The sequence below is a fragment of the Oncorhynchus clarkii genome, chromosome 20, assembly GCF_045791955.1.
Source record: "Oncorhynchus clarkii lewisi isolate Uvic-CL-2024 chromosome 20, UVic_Ocla_1.0, whole genome shotgun sequence".
NCBI classification, from domain to species: Eukaryota; Metazoa; Chordata; class Actinopteri; order Salmoniformes; family Salmonidae; genus Oncorhynchus; species Oncorhynchus clarkii.
In genome coordinates this window covers 24,871,945-24,891,912 of record NC_092166.1, presented here as the reverse complement: position 1 = coordinate 24,891,912, position 19,968 = coordinate 24,871,945, and the positions used below count along the sequence as shown (strand labels likewise).

Sequence of the window (19,968 nt, the reverse complement as noted above, 5' to 3'; positions counted from 1 at the left end):
AGAGAAATAAGCTTTTGTGCTAATGAAAAATGTCTGTGATCTTTTATTTCAGCTCACGAAATATGGGACCATAACTTTCATGTTGCGTTTATATTTTTGTTCAGTATAATTTCCATTCAAAAGTATATGTTCCCTAACCCCTAACTCTAACTCAAAGCCTAACCCTAACTCCTAACTCCTAATTCAAAATCTAACCATAATCCTAAACCTAAAACTCTCATAGGGACATTTCTCTCATGGGGATGTGTGAAATGTCCCCAAGAGGGAGACTTTTCCTTGTTTTACTATGCTTGTGGGGACATTTGGGGAACCAATGCACGCACGCACACACACACACACACACACACAAACACACACGAACGAGCACGCGAACACGCACACTATTCCACCATATGACCATTCCAACAGCCAGACCTGTTATCATAGCAAATTAACAACTCCCACCTCAGATATACAGGGTGTAATTAGCCTCTTTAAACATGATTAGCATGTCTCAATTACCACACTCACCATTTGCATAATTTAGAAGCTGTCCTAATTGCAAGTGTGGGTTCATATGATGGGAAAATAGGGAACAGGAGAAACACTGGGCATGTCTTGTCGGTTCTGAACAACTGAAGTGATTCTGAAGTGTGTCTGTCTGTTTGCACTGTCAAAGTGCTAACAATGTCGATAGGAAGAGAATATTCTTCAGGAAGGACCCAGATGGGAAAGACATTGTACTCATTTTCCCACCAGTAAAGGGGTCTAGGCTATTTCTGTAGAACATTTTATGAAAGTTAACGTCTTTTGTCAGGAGAATCAGCGCGGCCAATTATCGACCATTTACATTTCTAGGAAGCAGTGTCATGAGGTTTGTTAAAACTACTAATCAATTGAGAAACTTCAAAGACTTTTGGGAAACGTTATTTATGAAAGAACAGAGATAGTCGCGGTCACTCGTATTTCCATGGGAACTGAAATCCTGGCTAGAATAAAATGCTGCTTCTGCACTTCCAACCGGCCAGGCTAGATATACTGTCTGCCTGCTAACACGGTGGGGAAACCAAGGACATAGCCATTAGTTTCAGGACAGAACATGGCACATCGGAGACAAATGACTCCATCTGTCAAAAAAGACTGAAAACTAACCTCTGAACTCATCATGGACAACCGTGTCAATTAAATACTGAAAAACAGCAGCAGCAACAACACAACACTAGTGTCCAGTCCAGTCTCTCTCCATGGCTAAAATAAGTAGACCATCATTCACAATACTGATGTAAGTGATGTGTTTACTAGCTTACTGGGCTATAAAACCAACTGAATAGTTATCTGACATTCCATTATCACTAAATTTACTCCAAGTCCACCACTAAATCATTAACTAGCAAAAACATAGCCATCAAAGCAAATTTGTCAAAGAAAATATGTGCAGGTTTGCTCTATTCTAATGAAAGGATCCCAGTGTTCTCCAGATGTGTGCTACAGTATATAAGAACCACACCAGACTTCGACTTTGATCACAGGTACAATCTGCAATGCTGCAATATGCTCAACATCACAGCATTTCTATTATCTAGTATGTGAAAATTAGTAGCTTGATGACATGGGTCACTGAGTTCACCAGGTCCTTAGGTCTGACAACTACCAGTGGTATAATATAGTCTACATCTGATCATATTTGACATGCAGGAGCTATACATTTGACCTGAGTCTGGAGTAATGAGTGGCTGTCGACATACACTGGCCTGGTGAACAGTGAGAGAAAGGGAGAGAGAGAGATTGAAAGTGTTTTTGTAAGAGAGAGAGAGAGAGACAGAGAGAGAGAGAGAGAGAGCTCTGGCCTGTAATCTGACACCTAGAAACGTTGACTTGGTGTCTGGCTTTTCTTGCTCTGTCAACCTGTACGTGCCAGCTCCACTATCCGTAATGGTTCCACACAGACACACACTCTCACTCTTTCACATGCAAAAAAAAACACACACTCACACACACACACACACAAACACACACACACACACACACACACACACACACACACACACACACACACACACACACACACACACACACACACACACACACACACACACACACACACACACACACACACACACACACACACACAGGATGTATGGCAAATGAAACACAGTGCTAAGCACTTACATTAATTTTACAACTAAAGACACGCTTTCCTGAAATTGCTGGAGACACTGAGGGAAACCAGACAAACAATACTGGACAATTATATGTAGTCTATACCACTAAGTATTTCTAATGAGAAAAGTTGTAGTTCATCTATGGTAATCCTCTGTAAAACAGTAAGATAGATGTGCTGGAGGCAAAAAATGAGAGCGCACACAAATGTGCACACAGACACACACACACACGTGTGTGTGTGCGTGTGTGTGTGTCTGTGTGCGTTCGTCTGTGTGCACATTTGTGTGCACTGTCATTTTATGCCTCCAGCACGTCTATCTTACTGTTTTACAAGTATGTGTGTGAACGCACACACACACACACACACACACACACACACACACACACACACACACACACACACACACACACACACACACACACACACACACAAACACACACACACACACACACACCAATAGGCACATGATGCAGTATGCCTAGGTGATTTTACCTTTAAAAACATAACTTTTCCTTTAAACATTAAATCAAATCTATAAAAGGAAAGCCAACCTACAGTGCCATATCTATGAACCTCTTAGTGCTGTCACAGAAGGGGACACAACAGTCGCATAAACCAGGCTGCCTGCCGATTTAATAGTCTCTCCTTTGCAATCCTCCAGAGACTCTGGCTGCAACAATGTAAAACTGAGGAGAGGCTGAGTCTTTATAAAATAATATAAAAAAGACCTGACAAATTACGGGCTTGTTCTCTTTTTGCACACTCTGCTCTCAGCACATTTGGCTGTAAATGTCATGGTGAAGGTTTGAGTCATTTTTTGCTGTTGCTGCAGTGGATTTCTGGGCTTCTGTCTGCTCTTCACAGGGGGAAAATGATCTATGCCCACAAGATGAACAGCAACTAGATACATAGAAAGAAGGAATGGTATGATACCATGTGATTTTAGGTCTTTGTGTTCTATAAATCTCATCCAAACTACAATTTGTATACCGCCCAAACAGATCCACGACCAACGCAAACACTGTTGCACTGCACACTGCCCTATCCCACCTGGACAAGAGGAATAGCTATTTAAGAAAGCTGTTCACCAAATACAGCTCTGCTTTCAACACCATAGTGTCCTCTAAGCCCATCACTAAGCTCAGGGCCCTGGGTCTGAACCCCTCCTTGCGCAACTGGGTCCTGGACTTCCTGATGGGCCAACCCCAGGTGGTGAGGGTAGGCAATAGCACCTCCGCCACACTGCTCCTCAACCAGTAGGTGTGTGCTCAGCCCCCTCCTGTATCCCCTGTTCACCCATAACTGCGTGGTTATGCACGACTCCAGCTCAATCACCAAGTTTCCTGACGACACGATAGTAATAGGCCTGATTACCAACAACAACTAGTAAGCCTACAGGGAGGAGGTGAGGACCCTGGCGGATTGATGCCAGGAAAATAACCTCTCCCTCAATGTAAAGAAAAGAAATTCGGCATGGCCCCTAAGACCCTCACAAACTTTTACAGATGCACCATTGAGAGCCTTTTGTCGGGCTGCATCCCCGCCTTGGAAGGCAATTGCACCGCCCTCAACCAAATGGCTCTCCAGGCAGTTGTGCGGTCAACCCAACGCATCACAGGGGGCACGCTGCCTGCCCTCCAGCACATTTACAGCACACAGTGTCAAAGGAAGGCCAAGTACATCATCAAGGACCTCAGCCACCCAAGCCACGCTCTGTTCACTCTGCTATCATCTAGCAGACAGAGACGGTACAGGTGCATCAAAGCCAGGACCGAAAGATTGAAAAACAGTTTCTATCTCCAGGCTATCATACTGTTGAACAGCCATCGCACCATCTCTTGTAGTAAGAGACAAAAATACTCACTCACACAAGCTCACACACACTTCTGTACTCACATATACACTCAGACACGCATACGTCCATACTCACTCACACACACACACGCCCACCCGCACGCACGCACAGCCAACGCTGCTGTCCCATGTTGAGTGCATTCAGAAAGTATTCACACCCCTTGACTTTTTCCACATTTTGTTGTGTTACAGCCAGAATTGAAAATGGAGTAAATTCAGATTTTGTGTCACTGGCCTACATACAATAACCCATAATGTCAAAGTATAAAAGTTTAACAAATTAAATCAACCCCGTTGTTATGGCAAGTCTAAATAAGTTCAGGAGTAAAAATGTGCTTAACAAGTCACATAATAAATGGCATGGACTCAATCTGTGTGCAATCATAGTTTGATTTTTGAATGACTACCTCATCTATGTACCCCACCCATATAATAATCTGTAAGGTCCTTCAGTCTAGCATTGAATTTCAAATACAGATTCAACCACAAAGACCAGGGAAGATTTCCAATGCCTCGCAAAGATTGGCACCTATTGGTAAACAGGGTTGGGGAGTAACGTATTAAACCGGTAACTGTAATCCGTTACGTTACCAGCAAAAAATATTGTAATGCTGTCACGAGTCCGACCGAGGGTGTTTCCCTTTCCCGGGCAGGTGGCGCTCGGCGGTCGTCGTCACCGGCCTATTAGCTGCCACTGATTGTTTTTCCTTCCCCTCCTTGTATGTTGAGTGGTAGCACCTGTGGATGTTTAATTAGTTTGTCTTTATTAGACAGCCGGCCCGCCTGGTTGTTGTGCGGGATTATTTCTATGTAACCTTCGGCTCTGTGGTATAGGCACGTGTTAGTGTCCGGTCGGGATTGTTTCCCATTGTACATTTTGATTCCCTGTGTTTTGGGAACGTAACGTTTTTGTGAGCACCCTGTGGTGCGTTGGTGCGATTAAAAGACGCGCAGCATTGAACTCTCTGTCTCCTGCATTTGACTCCACACCCACGACACCCGGAGCATTACAGAATCCCGCACCTATCAAATTGAATGGAGTCAGCAGGAGCAGCAGCCAACCCTCTCCCATCGATGGAGGAACGGGTTCTCCACCACACCACCGTCCTTCATCGGATCGGATCCGCGATGGATCAAGTGATGGAGAGAATGGACAGATGGGAGAGGAGTGGGCTCCTCTCTCCACCTTCGGCACCCACGGTTCCGGACTCCCCATCTCCCGACTCCAGCACCCTCCGTCTGACGCTACCGAGGGCTTATGATGGAGCGGCGGCGGGTTGCCAGGGGTTTCTGCTCCAGCTGGAGCTATACCTGGCCACCATCAGACCCACTCCCTCAGGAGCAGAGAGGGTGAGTGTCCTCATCTCCTGCCTCACGGGTCGTGCCCTGGAATGGGCGAACGCGGTCTGGAATGGTCCAGACTCAGCGCAGGAGCACTACCCAGAGTTTTCCCGCCGCTTCCGTGCCGTGTTTGATCACCATCTAGACGGCCGAGCGGCGGGAGAACGACTATTTCACATCAGGCAGGAGAGGAGGAGCGCCCAGGATTACGCGCTGGAGTTCCGGACCTTGGCAGCCGGATCTGGGTGGAACGACAGGGCCCTCATGGACCACTACAGGTGTAGTCTCCGAGAGGACGTCCGCCGGGAGTTAGCGTGTCGGGACACCACTCTGTCACTGGATCAGCTGATTGACATGTCCATTCGACTGGATAATCTGCTGGCTGCCCGCGGGCGTTCAGAGAGGGTCCTGTGCGTTCCACCACCCAGCCCCTCCGCTCCCATTCCGATGGAGTTGGGAGGGGCTGCGCCGACGGGTACCGGAGGGGGAGGCCTTCCCTGCACCAACTGTGGTCGGAGAGGACACACGTCTGATCGGTGCTGGGGGGGTCCGTCTGGGAGTAGAGATGGCAGGCGGAACGCTTCTCGGTCACCCCAGGTGAGTCAGCATCAAACTCACCCAAAACCCCCTGTTGGCCACATGTTTGTCTTAACTTTTTTCCTTCGCTTTTTTCCCTCTTCCCAGCATAGGGCGCTAGTCGATTCAGGCGCAGCTGGGAACTTTATGGATCGCGGACTCGCCCTTAAGTTAGGGGTTCCGCTGGTGCCGATAGATTCTCCTTTCCCCGTGCACTCCCTAGATAGCTGGCCATTAGGGTCAGGGATGGTCAGGGAGACCACGGTCCCACTGGACATGGTGACGCAGGGGAATCATAGGGAGCGTATCAGTTTCTTTATTATTGATTCGCCTGCGTTTCCAGTGGTGCTGGGGACTCCCTGGCTGGCCCGGCACAATCCTAAAATTTCGTGGAGACAGGGGGTTCTCCAGGGGTGGTCAGAGGAGTGTTCTGGAAGGTGTTTGGGAGTTTCCATCGGTGCCACGTCGGTGGAGAGTCCAGACCAGGGTTCCACGGTGTGCATTCCCCCCGAGTATGCCGATTTGGCAATCGCTTTCATTAAAGTGAAAGCGACTAAATTACCACCTTATCGACCGGGAAGGGATTGTACGATAGATCTCCAGGTAGACGCTGCGCTTCCCAAGAGTCACGTGTACCCGCTGTCCCAGGAGGAGACGTTGGCAATGGAGACATATGTCACGGAGGCGCTGGGACAGGGGTACATTCGGCCCTCCATTTCACCCGTCTCCTCAAGTTTCTTTTTTGTGAGGAAAAAGGAGGGAGGCTTGCGTCCGTGTATCGATTATAGAGGTCTAAACGCCATCACAGTGGGGTATAGTTACCCTCTACCTCTCATCGCTACGGCGGTGGAATCGTTCCACGGAGCGCAGTTCTTCACAAAACTGGATCTCAGGAGCGCGTATAGTTTGGTGCGTATTCGGAAGGGAGACGAGTGGAAAACCGCATTTAGTACTACATCAGGCCACTATGAGTACCTCGTCATGCCGTATGGGTTAAAGAATGCTTCAGCCGTTTTCCAATCCTTTGTAGACGAGATTCTCAGGGACCTGTGCGGGCAGGGAGTGGTGGTTTATATCGATGACATTCTGATCTACTCGGCCACTCACACCGCGCATGTGTCTCTGGTGCGCAAGGTGCTTGGTAGACTGCTGGAGCATAACCTATACGTCAAGGCTGAGAAATGTGTGTTCTCTAAACGAGCCGTCTCTTTTCTGGGATATCGCATTTCCACCTCGGGGGTAGTGATGGAGGGTGACCGCATTAGGGCCGTGCGTAATTGGCCGACTCCGACCACGGTAAAGGAGGTGCAGCGGTTTCTGGGTTTTGCCAACTACTACCGGAGGTTTATCCGGGGTTTTGGCCAGGTAGCGGCTCCCATCACCTCACTGCTGAAGGGGGGCCCGGTGCGTTTGCAGTGGTCAGCAGAGGCAGACGGAGCATTCAACAAGTTGAAGGCGCTGTTTACTGATGCGCCCGTGTTGGCGCATCCGGACCCCTCTCTAGCATTCATAGTGGAGGTGGACGCGTCCGAGGCTGGGGTGGGTGCCGTGCTATCACAGCGCTCGGGTACGCCACCAAAACTCCGCCCCTGCGCTTTCTTCTCAAGGAAGCTCAGCCCAGCGGAGCGTAACTATGATGTGGGGGACCGGGAGTTGCTAGCGGTGGTTAGAGCTCTGAAGGTGTGGAGACACTGGCTTGAGGGGGCTAAACACCCCTTTCTCATCTGGACCGACCACCAGAATCTGGAGTATATTCGGGCAGCTAGGAGACTTAACCCACGTCAGGCAAGGTGGGCCATGTTCTTCACCCGGTTCCGATTTACTTTGTCTTATAGACCGGGCTCCCAGAACGTGAAGGCTGACGCACTGTCCCGCCTTTATGACACGGAGGATGGGTCCACCGAACCTACTCCCATCCTTCCCGCCTCGAAGCTGGTAGCCCCAGTGGTATGGGAGGTGGACTCGGACATCGAGCGGGCGTTACGGGCTGAACCCGCGCCTCCTCAGTGTCCAGCGGGGCGAAGGTACGTGCCGCTTGGTGTTCGGGACAAACTGATTCGGTGGGCTCACATCCTACCCTCCTCGGTCACCCTGGGGTGACGAGGACAGTGGGGAGCCTTCAGGGGAGGTATTGGTGGCCTACGTTGGCTAAGGACGTTAAGGGTTATGTCTCCTCCTGTTCAGTGTGCGCTCAGAGTAAGGCTCCTAGGCACCTTCCTAGAGGGAAGCTACAACCCCTCCCTGTTCCACAGCGGCCATGGTCACATCTGTCCATAGATTTCCTAACCAATCTCCCGCCGTCTCAGGGGAACACCATGGTTCTGGTGATTGTGGATCGGTTCTCTAAGTCCTGCCATCTCCTCCCGTTGCCCGGTATCCCTACAGCCCTACAGACTGCGGAGGCGTTATTCACCCATGTCTTCCGGCACTACGGGGTGCCGGAGGACATCGTTTCTGATCGGGGCCCCCAATTCACGTCCCGGGTATGGAGAGCGTTCATGGGACGTTTGGGGGTCTCTGTCAGCCTGACCTCCGGTTATCACCCCGAGAGTAATGGGCAGGTGGAGAGAGTGAACCAGGAGGTGGGTAGGTTTCTGCGGTCGTATTGCCAGGATCGGCCAGGGGAGTGGGCACGATACATTCCCTGGGCTGAAATGGCTCAGAACTCACTACGCCACTCCTCTACTAACGTGTCCCCTTTTCAGTGTGTGTTGGGGTACCAGCCGGTCCTGGCACCATGGCATCCGAGCCAGACCGAGGCTCCTGCGGTGGAGGAATGGGTACAGCGCTCCAAGGAGACCTGGAGGGCCGTCCAGGAATCTCTACGACAAGCGAGTGGACGGCAGAAGAGGAGTGCTGACCGCCACCGCAGTGAGGCCCCCGTGTTTGTACCGGGGACAGGGTCTGGCTCTCGACCCGAAACCTACCTCTCCGCTTGCCCTGCCGGAAGCTGGGTCCGCAGTGTGTAGGGCCCTTTAAAGTCCTGAGGAGGATAAACGAGGTGTGTTATCGATTACAACTCCCTTCCTATTATCGTATTAACCCCTCGTTTCATGTGTCTCTCCTCAGGCCGGTGGTAGCTGGTCCCCTGCAGGACAGTGAGGTACCGGAGGTCCCCCCCCCGCTGGACATCGAGGGGTCCCCGGCGTACACGATCCGGGCCATTCTGGACTCAAGACGCCGGGTGAGGGGCCTGCAGTACCTCGTGGACTGGGAGGGGTACGGTCCGGAGGAGAGGTGCTGGGTACCGGTGGGGGACATCTTGGATCCCTCCATGTTGAGGGATTTCCATCGCCTCCATCCGGATCGCCCTGCGCCTCGTCCTCCGGGGCGACCTCGAGGCCGGTGTCGGCGCGCTGCGGGAGCCGCGCGTCAGGGGGGGGGTACTGTCACGAGTCCGACCGAGGGTGTTTCCCTTTCCCGGGCAGGTGGCGCTCGGCGGTCGTCGTCACCGGCCTATTAGCTGCCACTGATTGTTTTTCCTTCCCCTCCTTGTATGTTGAGTGGTAGCACCTGTGGATGTTTAATTAGTTTGTCTTTATTAGACAGCCGGCCCGCCTGGTTGTTGTGCGGGATTATTTCTATGTAACCTTCGGCTCTGTGGTATAGGCAAGTGTTAGTGTCCGGTCGGGATTGTTTCCCATTGTACATTTTGATTCCCTGTGTTTTGGGAACGTAACGTTTTTGTGAGCACCCTGTGGTGCGTTGGTGCGATTAAAAGACGCGCAGCATTGAACTCTCTGTCTCCTGCATTTGACTCCACACCCACGACACCCGGAGCATTACAAATGCGATTACAGATACTTTTGAAAAACTAGATGATTACTTCGAGGATTACTTTTAAATTCAGAAAGGATGTTTGCGGAAAAAACATGATTGACACTTCTCTGTTTTCTCAATAACATTCAAATCAGCAGTGAAAAAAGGCGCAAGTTTAAGTTTGTTCCACCTGAGCGAGTCTGACCACAAGTCAGAGAACACTATTGCGGGAAAAGAGCAGGAAGAGGATTTTGTAGGCTATAGTTCAAGCTATGTCTTCCAATGGTGCGACTGTTGTCGGAATTCAAAGATTATCCAAATTGAACGCTTGGAGGTAAGGATGACAGTGGTGGTGTAGTCCACGGCAATAAGGATACCACTTATTCTTGATATCAACATAGCGCATTGATGTGAATCACACTGCTGCTCTCTCATTTAGCTATTTGCGCCTTACGGATTGTGTTTGTTGTGAATGGCTGTTCACAAATCTAAACATGTATTTGAACCCAATAATGGTTGAACTCAAGAAATTTAAGCTGCCTATCAATCATTGTTTTTGTGTGAAAAAATGCTGTGAAAAATGCATACTTGCAACAGCTGTATAGTGTGGATCCCAGACTACAGAATAAAAGTGGGGCTTTTATTGCTCAATCTAATTCATGCTGATAGAAAAATAAATCCATAGGCCTAATGGACACAGTCTCAAACTCGCACACTTTAGATAAACTTAAAGGGGCAATCTGTAGATGCTACATCCATTTTTGGACATCTAAACTATACATACAGAAGTTTACATACACTTACATACACTTCAACAATTCCACAAATTTCTTGTTAACAGACTATAGTTTTGGCAAGTCGGTTAGGACATCTACTTTGTGCATGACACAAGTAATTTTCCAACAATTGTTTACAGAGATTATTTCACTTATAATTCACTGTATCACAATTCCAGTGGGTCAGAAGTTTACATACACTAAGTTGACTGTGTCTTTAAACAGCTTGGAAAATTCCAGAAAATGATATCATGGCTTTAGAAGCTTCTGATAGGCTAAATGACATCATTTGAGTCAATTGGAGGTGTACCTGTGGATGTATTTCAAGGCCTACCTTCAAACTCAGTGCCTCTTTGCTTGACATCATGGGAAAATCAAAAGAAATCAGCAAGGACTCCAGAAAAATATTGTAGACCTCCACAAGTCTGGTTCAACTGCAAGAAGGTACCACATTCATCTGTACAAACAATAATACACAAGTATAAACACCATGGGACCACTCAGCCGTCATACCGCTCATGAAGGAGACACATTCTGTCTCCTAGAGATGAACGTACCTTGGTGCGAATCAATCCCAGAACAACAGCAAAGGACCTTGTGAAGGAGGACACCAGTACAAAAGTATCTATATCCACAGTAAAAAAGAGTCCTATATCGACATAACCTGAAAGGCCTCTCAGCGAGGAAGAAGCCACTGCTCCAAAACCGCCATAAAAAAGCCAGACTACGGTTTGCAACTGCACATGGGGACAAAGATCATACTTTTTGGAGAAATGTCCTCTGGTCTGATGAAAAAAAAATAGAACTGTTTTTGGCCATAATGACCACCATTATGTTGAGAGGAAAAAGGGGGAGGCTTGCAAGCCGAAGAACACCATCCTAACCGTGAAGAACGGGGGTGGCAGCATCATGTTGTGGGCGTGCTTTTCTGCAGGAGGGACTGGTGCACTTCACAAAATAGATGGCATCATGAAGGAGGAAAATTATGTGGATATATTGAAGCCACATCTCAAGACATCAGTCAGGAAGTTAAAGCTTGGTCGCAAACGTGTCTTCCAAATGGACAATGACCCCAAGCAAAATGGCAAAATGGCTTAAGGACAACAAAGTCAAGGTATTGGAGTGGCCATCACAAAACCCTGACCTCAATGCAATAGAAAATGTGTGGGCAGAACTGAAAAAGTGTGTGCGAGCAAGGAGGCCTACTACAAACCTGACTCAGTTACACCAGCTCTGTCAGGAGGAATGGACCAAAATTCACCCAACTTATTGTGGGAAGCTTGTGGAAGGTTACCCGAAACGTTCGACCCAAGTTAAAGAATTTAAAGGCAATGCTACTAAATACTAATTGAGTGTATGTAAACGTATGACCCACTGGGAATGTGATGAAAGAAATAAAAGCTGAAATAAATCATTCTCTCTACTATTATTCTGACATTTCACGTTCAGAAAATAAAGTGGTGATCCTAACTGACCTAAGACAGGGCATTTTTACTCGGATTAAATGTCAGGAATTATGAAAAACTGAGTTGAAATGTATTTGGCTAAGGTGTATGTAAACTTCTGACTTCAACTGTATACATATCCATTGATTCTTGAAGAATATAACTTATAAATGCCTCATGGGCGTAGTTCAACTGTCACACTCCATGAGAACCCAAAATATAAGCTTGTTTTCTCCTATGTTTGTAAACATTGTAATTGTAAACAAACACTGTATAGCCTCATAACATGGTTAAAACAATTATGTTGATATCATGGATGGACAGTCCTTGCATCCATAGCCCTGAATATTATTAATCTGAGTGGTTACATTTCTCCAGGCCCATACCTCAGCTTTTTTTTTATCAAAACTTGTTTCATCTGTGGATTTTCCCTTTAAACATCTTCATATTATAAAGATTTCAAAGTGTCACCATCTAAAAGGTAAACAATAGGCCTATAGTAAATGCAGCATATTGAATTCATTTTCCACATGTAAATAGCACTTTTCAGTAGTGCTCAAAGCATGCCATTCCATGAGCGTGACATTTATTTTTCAACTCGAATCAATGAGCCCAATCAGTCCTCCATGACAACAAAATCATAAACAACAGAGTAGGGCTGGCCAATAAGTCCTTAGTTTTGGGGTTATGCCCAGGTAAAACAATATGACTGATCTATACTTCCATATTTCCAAGTCCTATTCTTGAAGATCAAGGGGTATAACATTTATTGGAATGACAAGAATTATGATAGAATTAGATTTTAATGTAAATATATCATTTAATTGTATTATATTATATGTAGTAGAAAGCGATGGATTTGAAAAAGCCCACACAACCAGCCCATAGAGTAAAATGTAACATCTATATATGGCCAGCTATGTAAACTAACATTGATTTATCCTGCAATAGATATTCAATTGGTAACACTATATATTCTTTCTCATGTCTCTTAAGGGGAAGGAAATCTAAAACTGAGTTACTGAGTTTGGGTAATCAAAAAGTTACGTTAGTGATTACAATTCTGGACAGGTAACCAGTAACTGTAACAGATCGCATTTAAAAAGTAGCCTACCCAACCATGTTGGTAAAAGGGTAAAAATAAAAAAGCAGACATTGAAAATCCCTTTGAGCATGGTAAAGTTAATAATTACACTTCGGATGGTGTATCAATACACCCAGTCAACACAAAGATATGTCCTTCCTAACTCAGTTGCCGGAAACCGCTCTGGGATTTCATGAGGCCAATGAGGCCAATGGTGACTTTAAAACAGTTACAGTTTAATGGCTGTGGTACTGTAGTTAATCCACAATAACTAACCTAATTGACAGAGTGAAAAGAAGGAAGCCTATACAGAATAAAAAATAAAATAAGGCACAAAAGTAAAAATGCTAAAGATTTTGCAAATAAATTAACTTTATGTCCCTAATACAAAGCGTTATGTTGGGGCAAATCCAACACAAAACATCACTGAGTACTAATCTTCATATTTTCAAGCACGGTGGGGGCTGCATCATGTTATGAGTATGCTTGTCATCTGCAATGAGTAGGGAGTTTTTGGGGGGTAAAAAGAAACAGAATAGAGCTAAGCACAGGCAAAATCCTAAAGGAAAACCTGTTTCAATCTGGGAGACAAACTCACCTTTCAGCAGGACAATAACCTAAAACACATGGCCAAATATACACTGGAGTTGCTTACCAGGTGACATTGAATTTTCCTGAGTGGCCTAGTTACAGTATTGACTTAAATTGGCTTTAAAATCTATGGCAAGGCTTGAAAATGGCTGTCTAGCAATGATCAACAACCAACTTGACAGAGCTTGAATAATGTGGAAATATTGTACAATCCAGGTGTGCAAAGCTCTTAGAGACTTACCCCGAAAGACTCACAGCTGGAATCGCTGCCAAAGGTGATTCTAACATGTATTGAGTCAAAGGTGTGGATACTTATGTAAATTAGATATGTTTGTATTTAATTTTCAACACATCTGCAAAAAATTCTAAATACAGATTTTCACTTTATCATTATGGGTTATTGTGTGTAGATGGGTGAGAAAATAATTACTTTGGATTTCTGACTGTAACACAAAGAAATGTGTAATAAGTCAAGGGGTATGAAAACTTTCTGAAGGCCCTGTATATAAGAGACATTAAACCCTGGACACTTCCTGTTTCTTTTATACAGTTTTTTACACTGTGCATTGATACACTGTATTCTCACATAGCTCATTCGAATATACCTTTTTTTACACTGTTTATACACACTGCATATTTATATACAGGACTCTTGACACAGCTCTCTGTAAAATATCTATATCTATATCCTGACATTCTTGATTTTTCGTTTTAATTTTTTTGATGATTTATTATTCGCGTACATGTTTGACATTTTACTGCACTGTTAGGAGCTTGTAATACAAGCAGTCCGCTTCACCCGCTATAACATCTGCTAAACTGGGTTCTCGACCAATAACATTTTATTTTTTGCACTAAAATACATTTGCCACATGCTTATGTTGACGCTGATAACACATCTACATTTATAGAGTGAAGCACAGCTCATAGCTTGGACTTGATGACTATAACGTGACAAAGCATCCGGATAAAATGTAACAACAGAATACTGAGAATTTAGTATGGCTTCCCCCAGCAACACAAGGCATGCAGCGCTTGAGTAACAACAACACCTCAATGGACATTGTGTGCTTGCGTGCATGGGTGAGTTTGCGTGTGCGAACCAGTAAACTCTTCAAAAGGGATTCCCCCATGGTGCTTTTATCTTGAGGGGCCAAGTACATTGAATTCAGCCCACCCAACTGAAACCCTGTCAAAGGAAGCTAATACTGGATAGAGGCCAAAACATTAGCAGAACTAAATCCACTCAAGAGATAGGAGTAGAAACCTACAAAAACAACATGGCAAATCTATGTTGAAACGTTACCTTCAACAGCATTTTTTACCTCTAAATTAAGACGGAGAGAGTAAGCAGGCAAAGATGAGCCATTATAGTCAGAATCCCCTATGTTCCTGCCAGGAACGGTGGGAAGAGAAGAAAAGCAAGGGGGGGGGGGGGCATGAAAAGGTCCAAGTTACTTTGTTCTTCTTCATTTTGGAAACGAACTCTGGTTGAACCCAGAACGACGCCAGGCAGTTTGAAAAAAAGCAGGCATAACTCTCTCCCTACTCTAAGCATACTCCTCTGAGAAGGAAGGGGGCCGGGGCCAAACCTCACTGGCTTCTCACAAACGGGACTTAATTTCTTCTCCCTCCTTTTTTCTAAAATGAAAACCACACAGGGTTTCGCTGCTAAGAACCCGTCTTTTTTTGAAGCACTGTACCAGAGTGACTCACAGTAATGAAATGTTCGTAAATTAACCTTTAGAGGCAAATTAGGAAGACGATAACATGGCCTCCTTTACTGAATCCATTTGTTTTCTTATTTCTTTGGCCGGCTACAGACAGTCATGATAGTCGCTGGAAACATTTTTTCCACTTTACAGTCAGAGTGAGTGATAACATCCTCTAACAATTTCAAAAGAGTATCCCGTTAAAAGGCATGTTCTGAGATATGTCTTCAGAGATATGTCTTCAGAGATATGTCTTCAGAGATATATCTTCTGAGATATGTCTTCTGAGATATGTCTTCAGAGATATGTCTTCAGAGATATGTCTTCTGAGATATGTCTTCAGAGATATGTCTTCAGAGATATGTCTTCTGAGATATGTCTTCAGAGATATGTCTTCTGAGATATGTCTTCAGAGATATGTCTTCAGAGATATGTCTTCAGAGATATGTATTAGATTGCGGATTGACTTCCATTTTCTACATATCTCTTTAGTAGGCTAGAACTTGGACTTTTCCCAAGAATAGTCACATACTGTACTTTCTTCTATAAACAGAGACAAGTGCTTCTTCTTTTTAATATGGTGTTAAGTGCCTATATTTCACAGATTCTTATACATGCCTTTGACCCTCGCTTCAAACCCAAACAGAGAAAATCCCTCTGGCCAGCATCAGCATGTAGAAACACTCACAGCGTGTCACAAACAAACAGCATCACACTTGGCAAGGAAAAATATGATGACACAGAACGAAGTGAATTAGTACAGCCCTAATACATGTCTCAGTGACACCACCTTGGTCGTACAGTAAAGACCTTTCTTCTCTGCAGTCTGGTCCGAATGTGTGTGTCTGCTTTTGGCTCACTGACTGACACACATAAGGTTGTTTGGTTGTGTGGTAATGTTTGGATGTGTGGTAATATACGTAGATACAGTAGGATGCCACAAAGCACCATGTTGCATTGTAGAACCATATTGTTATGAATATGGGTTAACTTCCTGAACACATACAGTATGTTTAGAAATATAATATAAATATTATAATGTTCAAAATATGGTTGTTATAAATAATAATGTGGGCTATAAGTCGTTTTGGCCATAATAACTTAAAAAAAAGGTTTGAGGAAAAAAAGATTGATACAAGTCATTCTTTCAATGTGGTAGAATTTCACCTTACCTGTTTTCTCTTTTATATCACACAAGACGTTGAAGAGAGCCGGTTTCATCCTGTGACAGTTCAGTGCATGTTTCCTAGAAAAAAAAGGGGAAACACACACAACTTTACAACCAAATTCAATAAGACGAGGAAATCGCAATTGTTGCAAAAGTGTTCTGCATGGAATTGTATCATATCTAAAATGAGGAGACTTGATCACTGTCAATTTGATAAGGAAGAATAAAGCTCATCCTTGCTGTTGATATTAACAATGCATATTATTCTGAATTTAGTCTTGAACAACCCTTCAATCACAGTGATCTAAACTAAAGAACTAATGTATAGCATAGTCTTATTCTTTAATAGAGAAAACACTTTGGCGTAAAAATGTACTTTTATAGTGTCTCCATTGTCTCAACAAACCACACTTGGAACACTTGTCGTCCCACTACACTTAATCTATAACCGCAAAAATTAATTAACATGAATAGCACGGGTCATTTCAATGTTACGTCACGGTGGGATATCAATAATGAATATGATCCAATCTATCCTATATAATCTATTCTTGCACAGGAACACGAATAGATGTGATCGTTGTCTCAATTTCGAGGCGCAGCACCGGTGCTGTGATAACCTTTATTGCCGTTGGCTAAAAAGAAACAAAGTAACCAAAAGGAGTGCATCCACAACATGTAACACAGCGGGGAATTACTGTGTTATCTCATATGTAACAAGATACAAGGCGATTGGAAATTGGGAAGAGGATGCACCCCGCTCAGTTGTAGCCGCAGTAGTTTAATATCGTCATACATGATTTTTTTAAACATTTTGATGACACTGTTAATTTAAAAGTTAACTTTCACAAAATAAAAACTGGTCGGTTGAAGGTAGATTAACGTTACGCACTTTATCCCCTACGAGCAGTTGTTGCGTTCGGGTGGGCGTAATTGTTTTCGTTGGATAGCATGAATGCAAATCACATTATTACAACGTAGGCCTACCGTAGTTATTTCTTAATTCATAAATATGCTATTTTGGTATTACTTTGAAAATAATATAATTTTCTATGCCACCGTACCTGGCCTGCGCTTCGTCCAGGCTTTGGTCTGTGATTGTCATTATTTGCTGTAATATGTCTCCAATGTCCTGCTTTCTTCCATCTCCGTCCGTCCCTCCTGTGCCATCCTGCATATTTTGCGCCATGCCGGGGTGTCGGGCCATTCCCACGCCGTGGGAGTGCATCAACCGAGGCTGCTCGTCCATCCTTGACCGCGCTCTTCGCCTCGCCCCCAACTGACCAACACTTTTTTTTCACGGCAACAGAAGAAATATCCTTAGAAATTCCTTTGGATCCCTCTCTCTCCTCCTCTCTCACCCTCTCTCTCTCCCTCTATTTTCTCTATTTTCTCTCTCCCTAAGCTTTCCTGGATCGGAAAGGGAAAGATAATGACAGACGCTCGCTCTCTCCGCTCTCTCTCTCCCAGCTGGTTTGGTTGAAATCTGATATGAATAGCTGCTTTAGGCTCTTGCCACTCCTGCACAGCTACTGTAGAAAAAAAGTAGATTCAACTTTAAAGGGTTTCAAATCGTGTCAAACCTGACGTGCACAGAGCACGTTATATGCCTTTCCCAATTTCCTTAAAAGCTTGATGGACGGAACATGTAACAGTCACTCTCTCAGAGGGTTAGTGAAAGTAACACCAATTGTTATTGTTTCGCTTATGTCTGTAGCAACTGACACACAACCAGAGTATGGAATAAAAGCCTCCGCCCCCTGAGCCACGATTGGAGAAGAAGGGGGCATAAGTCCCACCTCCGTCTCCTCAAGAAAAGTCAATCATCTTTTTCGGGACGCGGCAATAAACATAAAATGTGAGCGTTAACACAGGGTCTGGACCTTCTTTAACAGCTCAGTGGTCTGGACGTGGTGGCTGAATATGTAATAAATAATTGGGCTTGGCACCAACGCTCTGTACCTGATGTCACAAGGAACAGGCACCCCATCTGAAATAAATGAATTGTCTTCTTTCAGTACAGATACACCTGGCTATTGCTTATTAAAACAAGGCAACTGTAAATATGTCTCCCCCACAAATTATACAGCGCCCCCCATGGGCCAACCAGTGCAATTTTGTAAACAACAGATCTCTATGGCACTACATATCATTCACCCAAGTTTTGTCAAATTCGGGCAAGTGGAGTCCGAGATATCGCGTGGGTTAGCTAGACTCTTATCCATGAGCATGTGTACCAAATTTCATCACTCTGAGTCAAACAGATCGAGAGATATGAACATGTTCCCATTATAGCGCCACTGTTAGGTTGATATGAATGTTCTTGTATATGTTAAGTCTTGACAGTATTTACAACATGTGTACCAAATGTTGTTACGATATAAATATCTTTGACTGATTTATATGAATGTATGTGCCAGACCACACCCACTTGAATGTTTATTGGTCAATCACGGTCTAGCTGTTTTAGGTAGTAGTCTGTAAAATATTGCATTGAGAGACCTTTGTCTTTAACGTAGATTTGGCTTTAACGTTGATCAGTTGTCTACAGATATTCGCTACAAAACTATTTATTTAAGTCTATACAGATATAGACTGAGCTGTTATGATGTTATTACCATGTTATAAAGACTACTGAAAGAACATGGTTATAATCTTGGAAACAGTATTTGTTTTAACACAGGTTGCTGGTGTTTTAGATGTCTTGGATACCTCACAGCAGCACAATTGATCTATGCTATCACCGTACTGGCCTCCTCTCGTGTTATGGCTGGAGTTAAATCGATCAGTCCGTTTTCTCATTAAGTCCTGAATAGAAGGTGAGGCAGTAATTGTCCCAGGGGGCAGGGGGAAGTGGTGTGTGTGTGTGTGTGTGTGTATATATATATATATATGCGTGTGTGTGTGTGTGTGTGTGTATGTGTGTGTGTGTGTGTGTGTGTGTGTGTGTATGTGTGTGTGTGTGTGTGTGTGTGTGTGTGTATGTGTGTGTGTGTGTGTGTGTGTGTGTGTATGTATGCATGTGTGTGTGGGTCTGGTCTCTATACTGCAGGACCACACACCCAGTTTAGACTCATGCTCTAACCTTGCACCCTGACACTACACTACACGAGTTTGCCCTCTCTTTACACATATGCCCCTTTATGTGAACAAAACTGTGATGGATTTCAGCCATATGAACATAACGCACCTTTATAATCTCTTCCTAAAGAGCCTTGAGGTGGAGTAATAGTGTTGTATAAATCTATTGTGTAATATTGTGCATAATAGCCTTTCAATTTAAATGGAATTTGATCCCATAATGGTGAACCACGTATGTCACTCAGTCACTCACAGATTCCACTCAAATTCATACAACGGGTGGGTCTAATCCTGAATGCTGATTGGTTAAAAGCGCATTCCAGCCGGTGTCTATTCCACAAATTACCACCGGCTAAATCTATGACGTTAAAATGCCTTTTTACTCTTTTCCATCTGATTGCAGAATCCACTGTCTCATCAGCAGAGGCAGAGAAGTTA

The 19,968-nt window shown here is 44.7% G+C and overlaps 1 protein-coding gene across 3 annotated transcripts in view; it reads right to left on the bottom strand.

Annotated features, from left to right (window-relative positions):
* Window positions 1-18,222, bottom strand: part of LOC139376121 (pre-B-cell leukemia transcription factor 1-like) — a 77,591-nt gene extending 59,369 nt beyond the window's left edge. Inside the window, exons 1-2 of one of the 3 annotated variants that reach the window (XM_071118325.1) lie at window positions 17,514-18,222; window positions 16,454-16,527 (exon numbers count right to left, since the gene is read on the bottom strand). In XM_071118325.1, the coding sequence (XP_070974426.1) occupies window positions 16,454-16,527; window positions 17,514-17,698 (259 nt within the window). In that variant the 5' untranslated portion in view covers window positions 17,699-18,222. The remainder of the gene's footprint in view (window positions 1-16,453; window positions 16,528-17,513) is intronic. The other 2 variants (XM_071118326.1, XM_071118327.1) reach the window with 2 other exon arrangements.
* Between the last annotated feature and the right edge of the window lie 1,746 nt (window positions 18,223-19,968).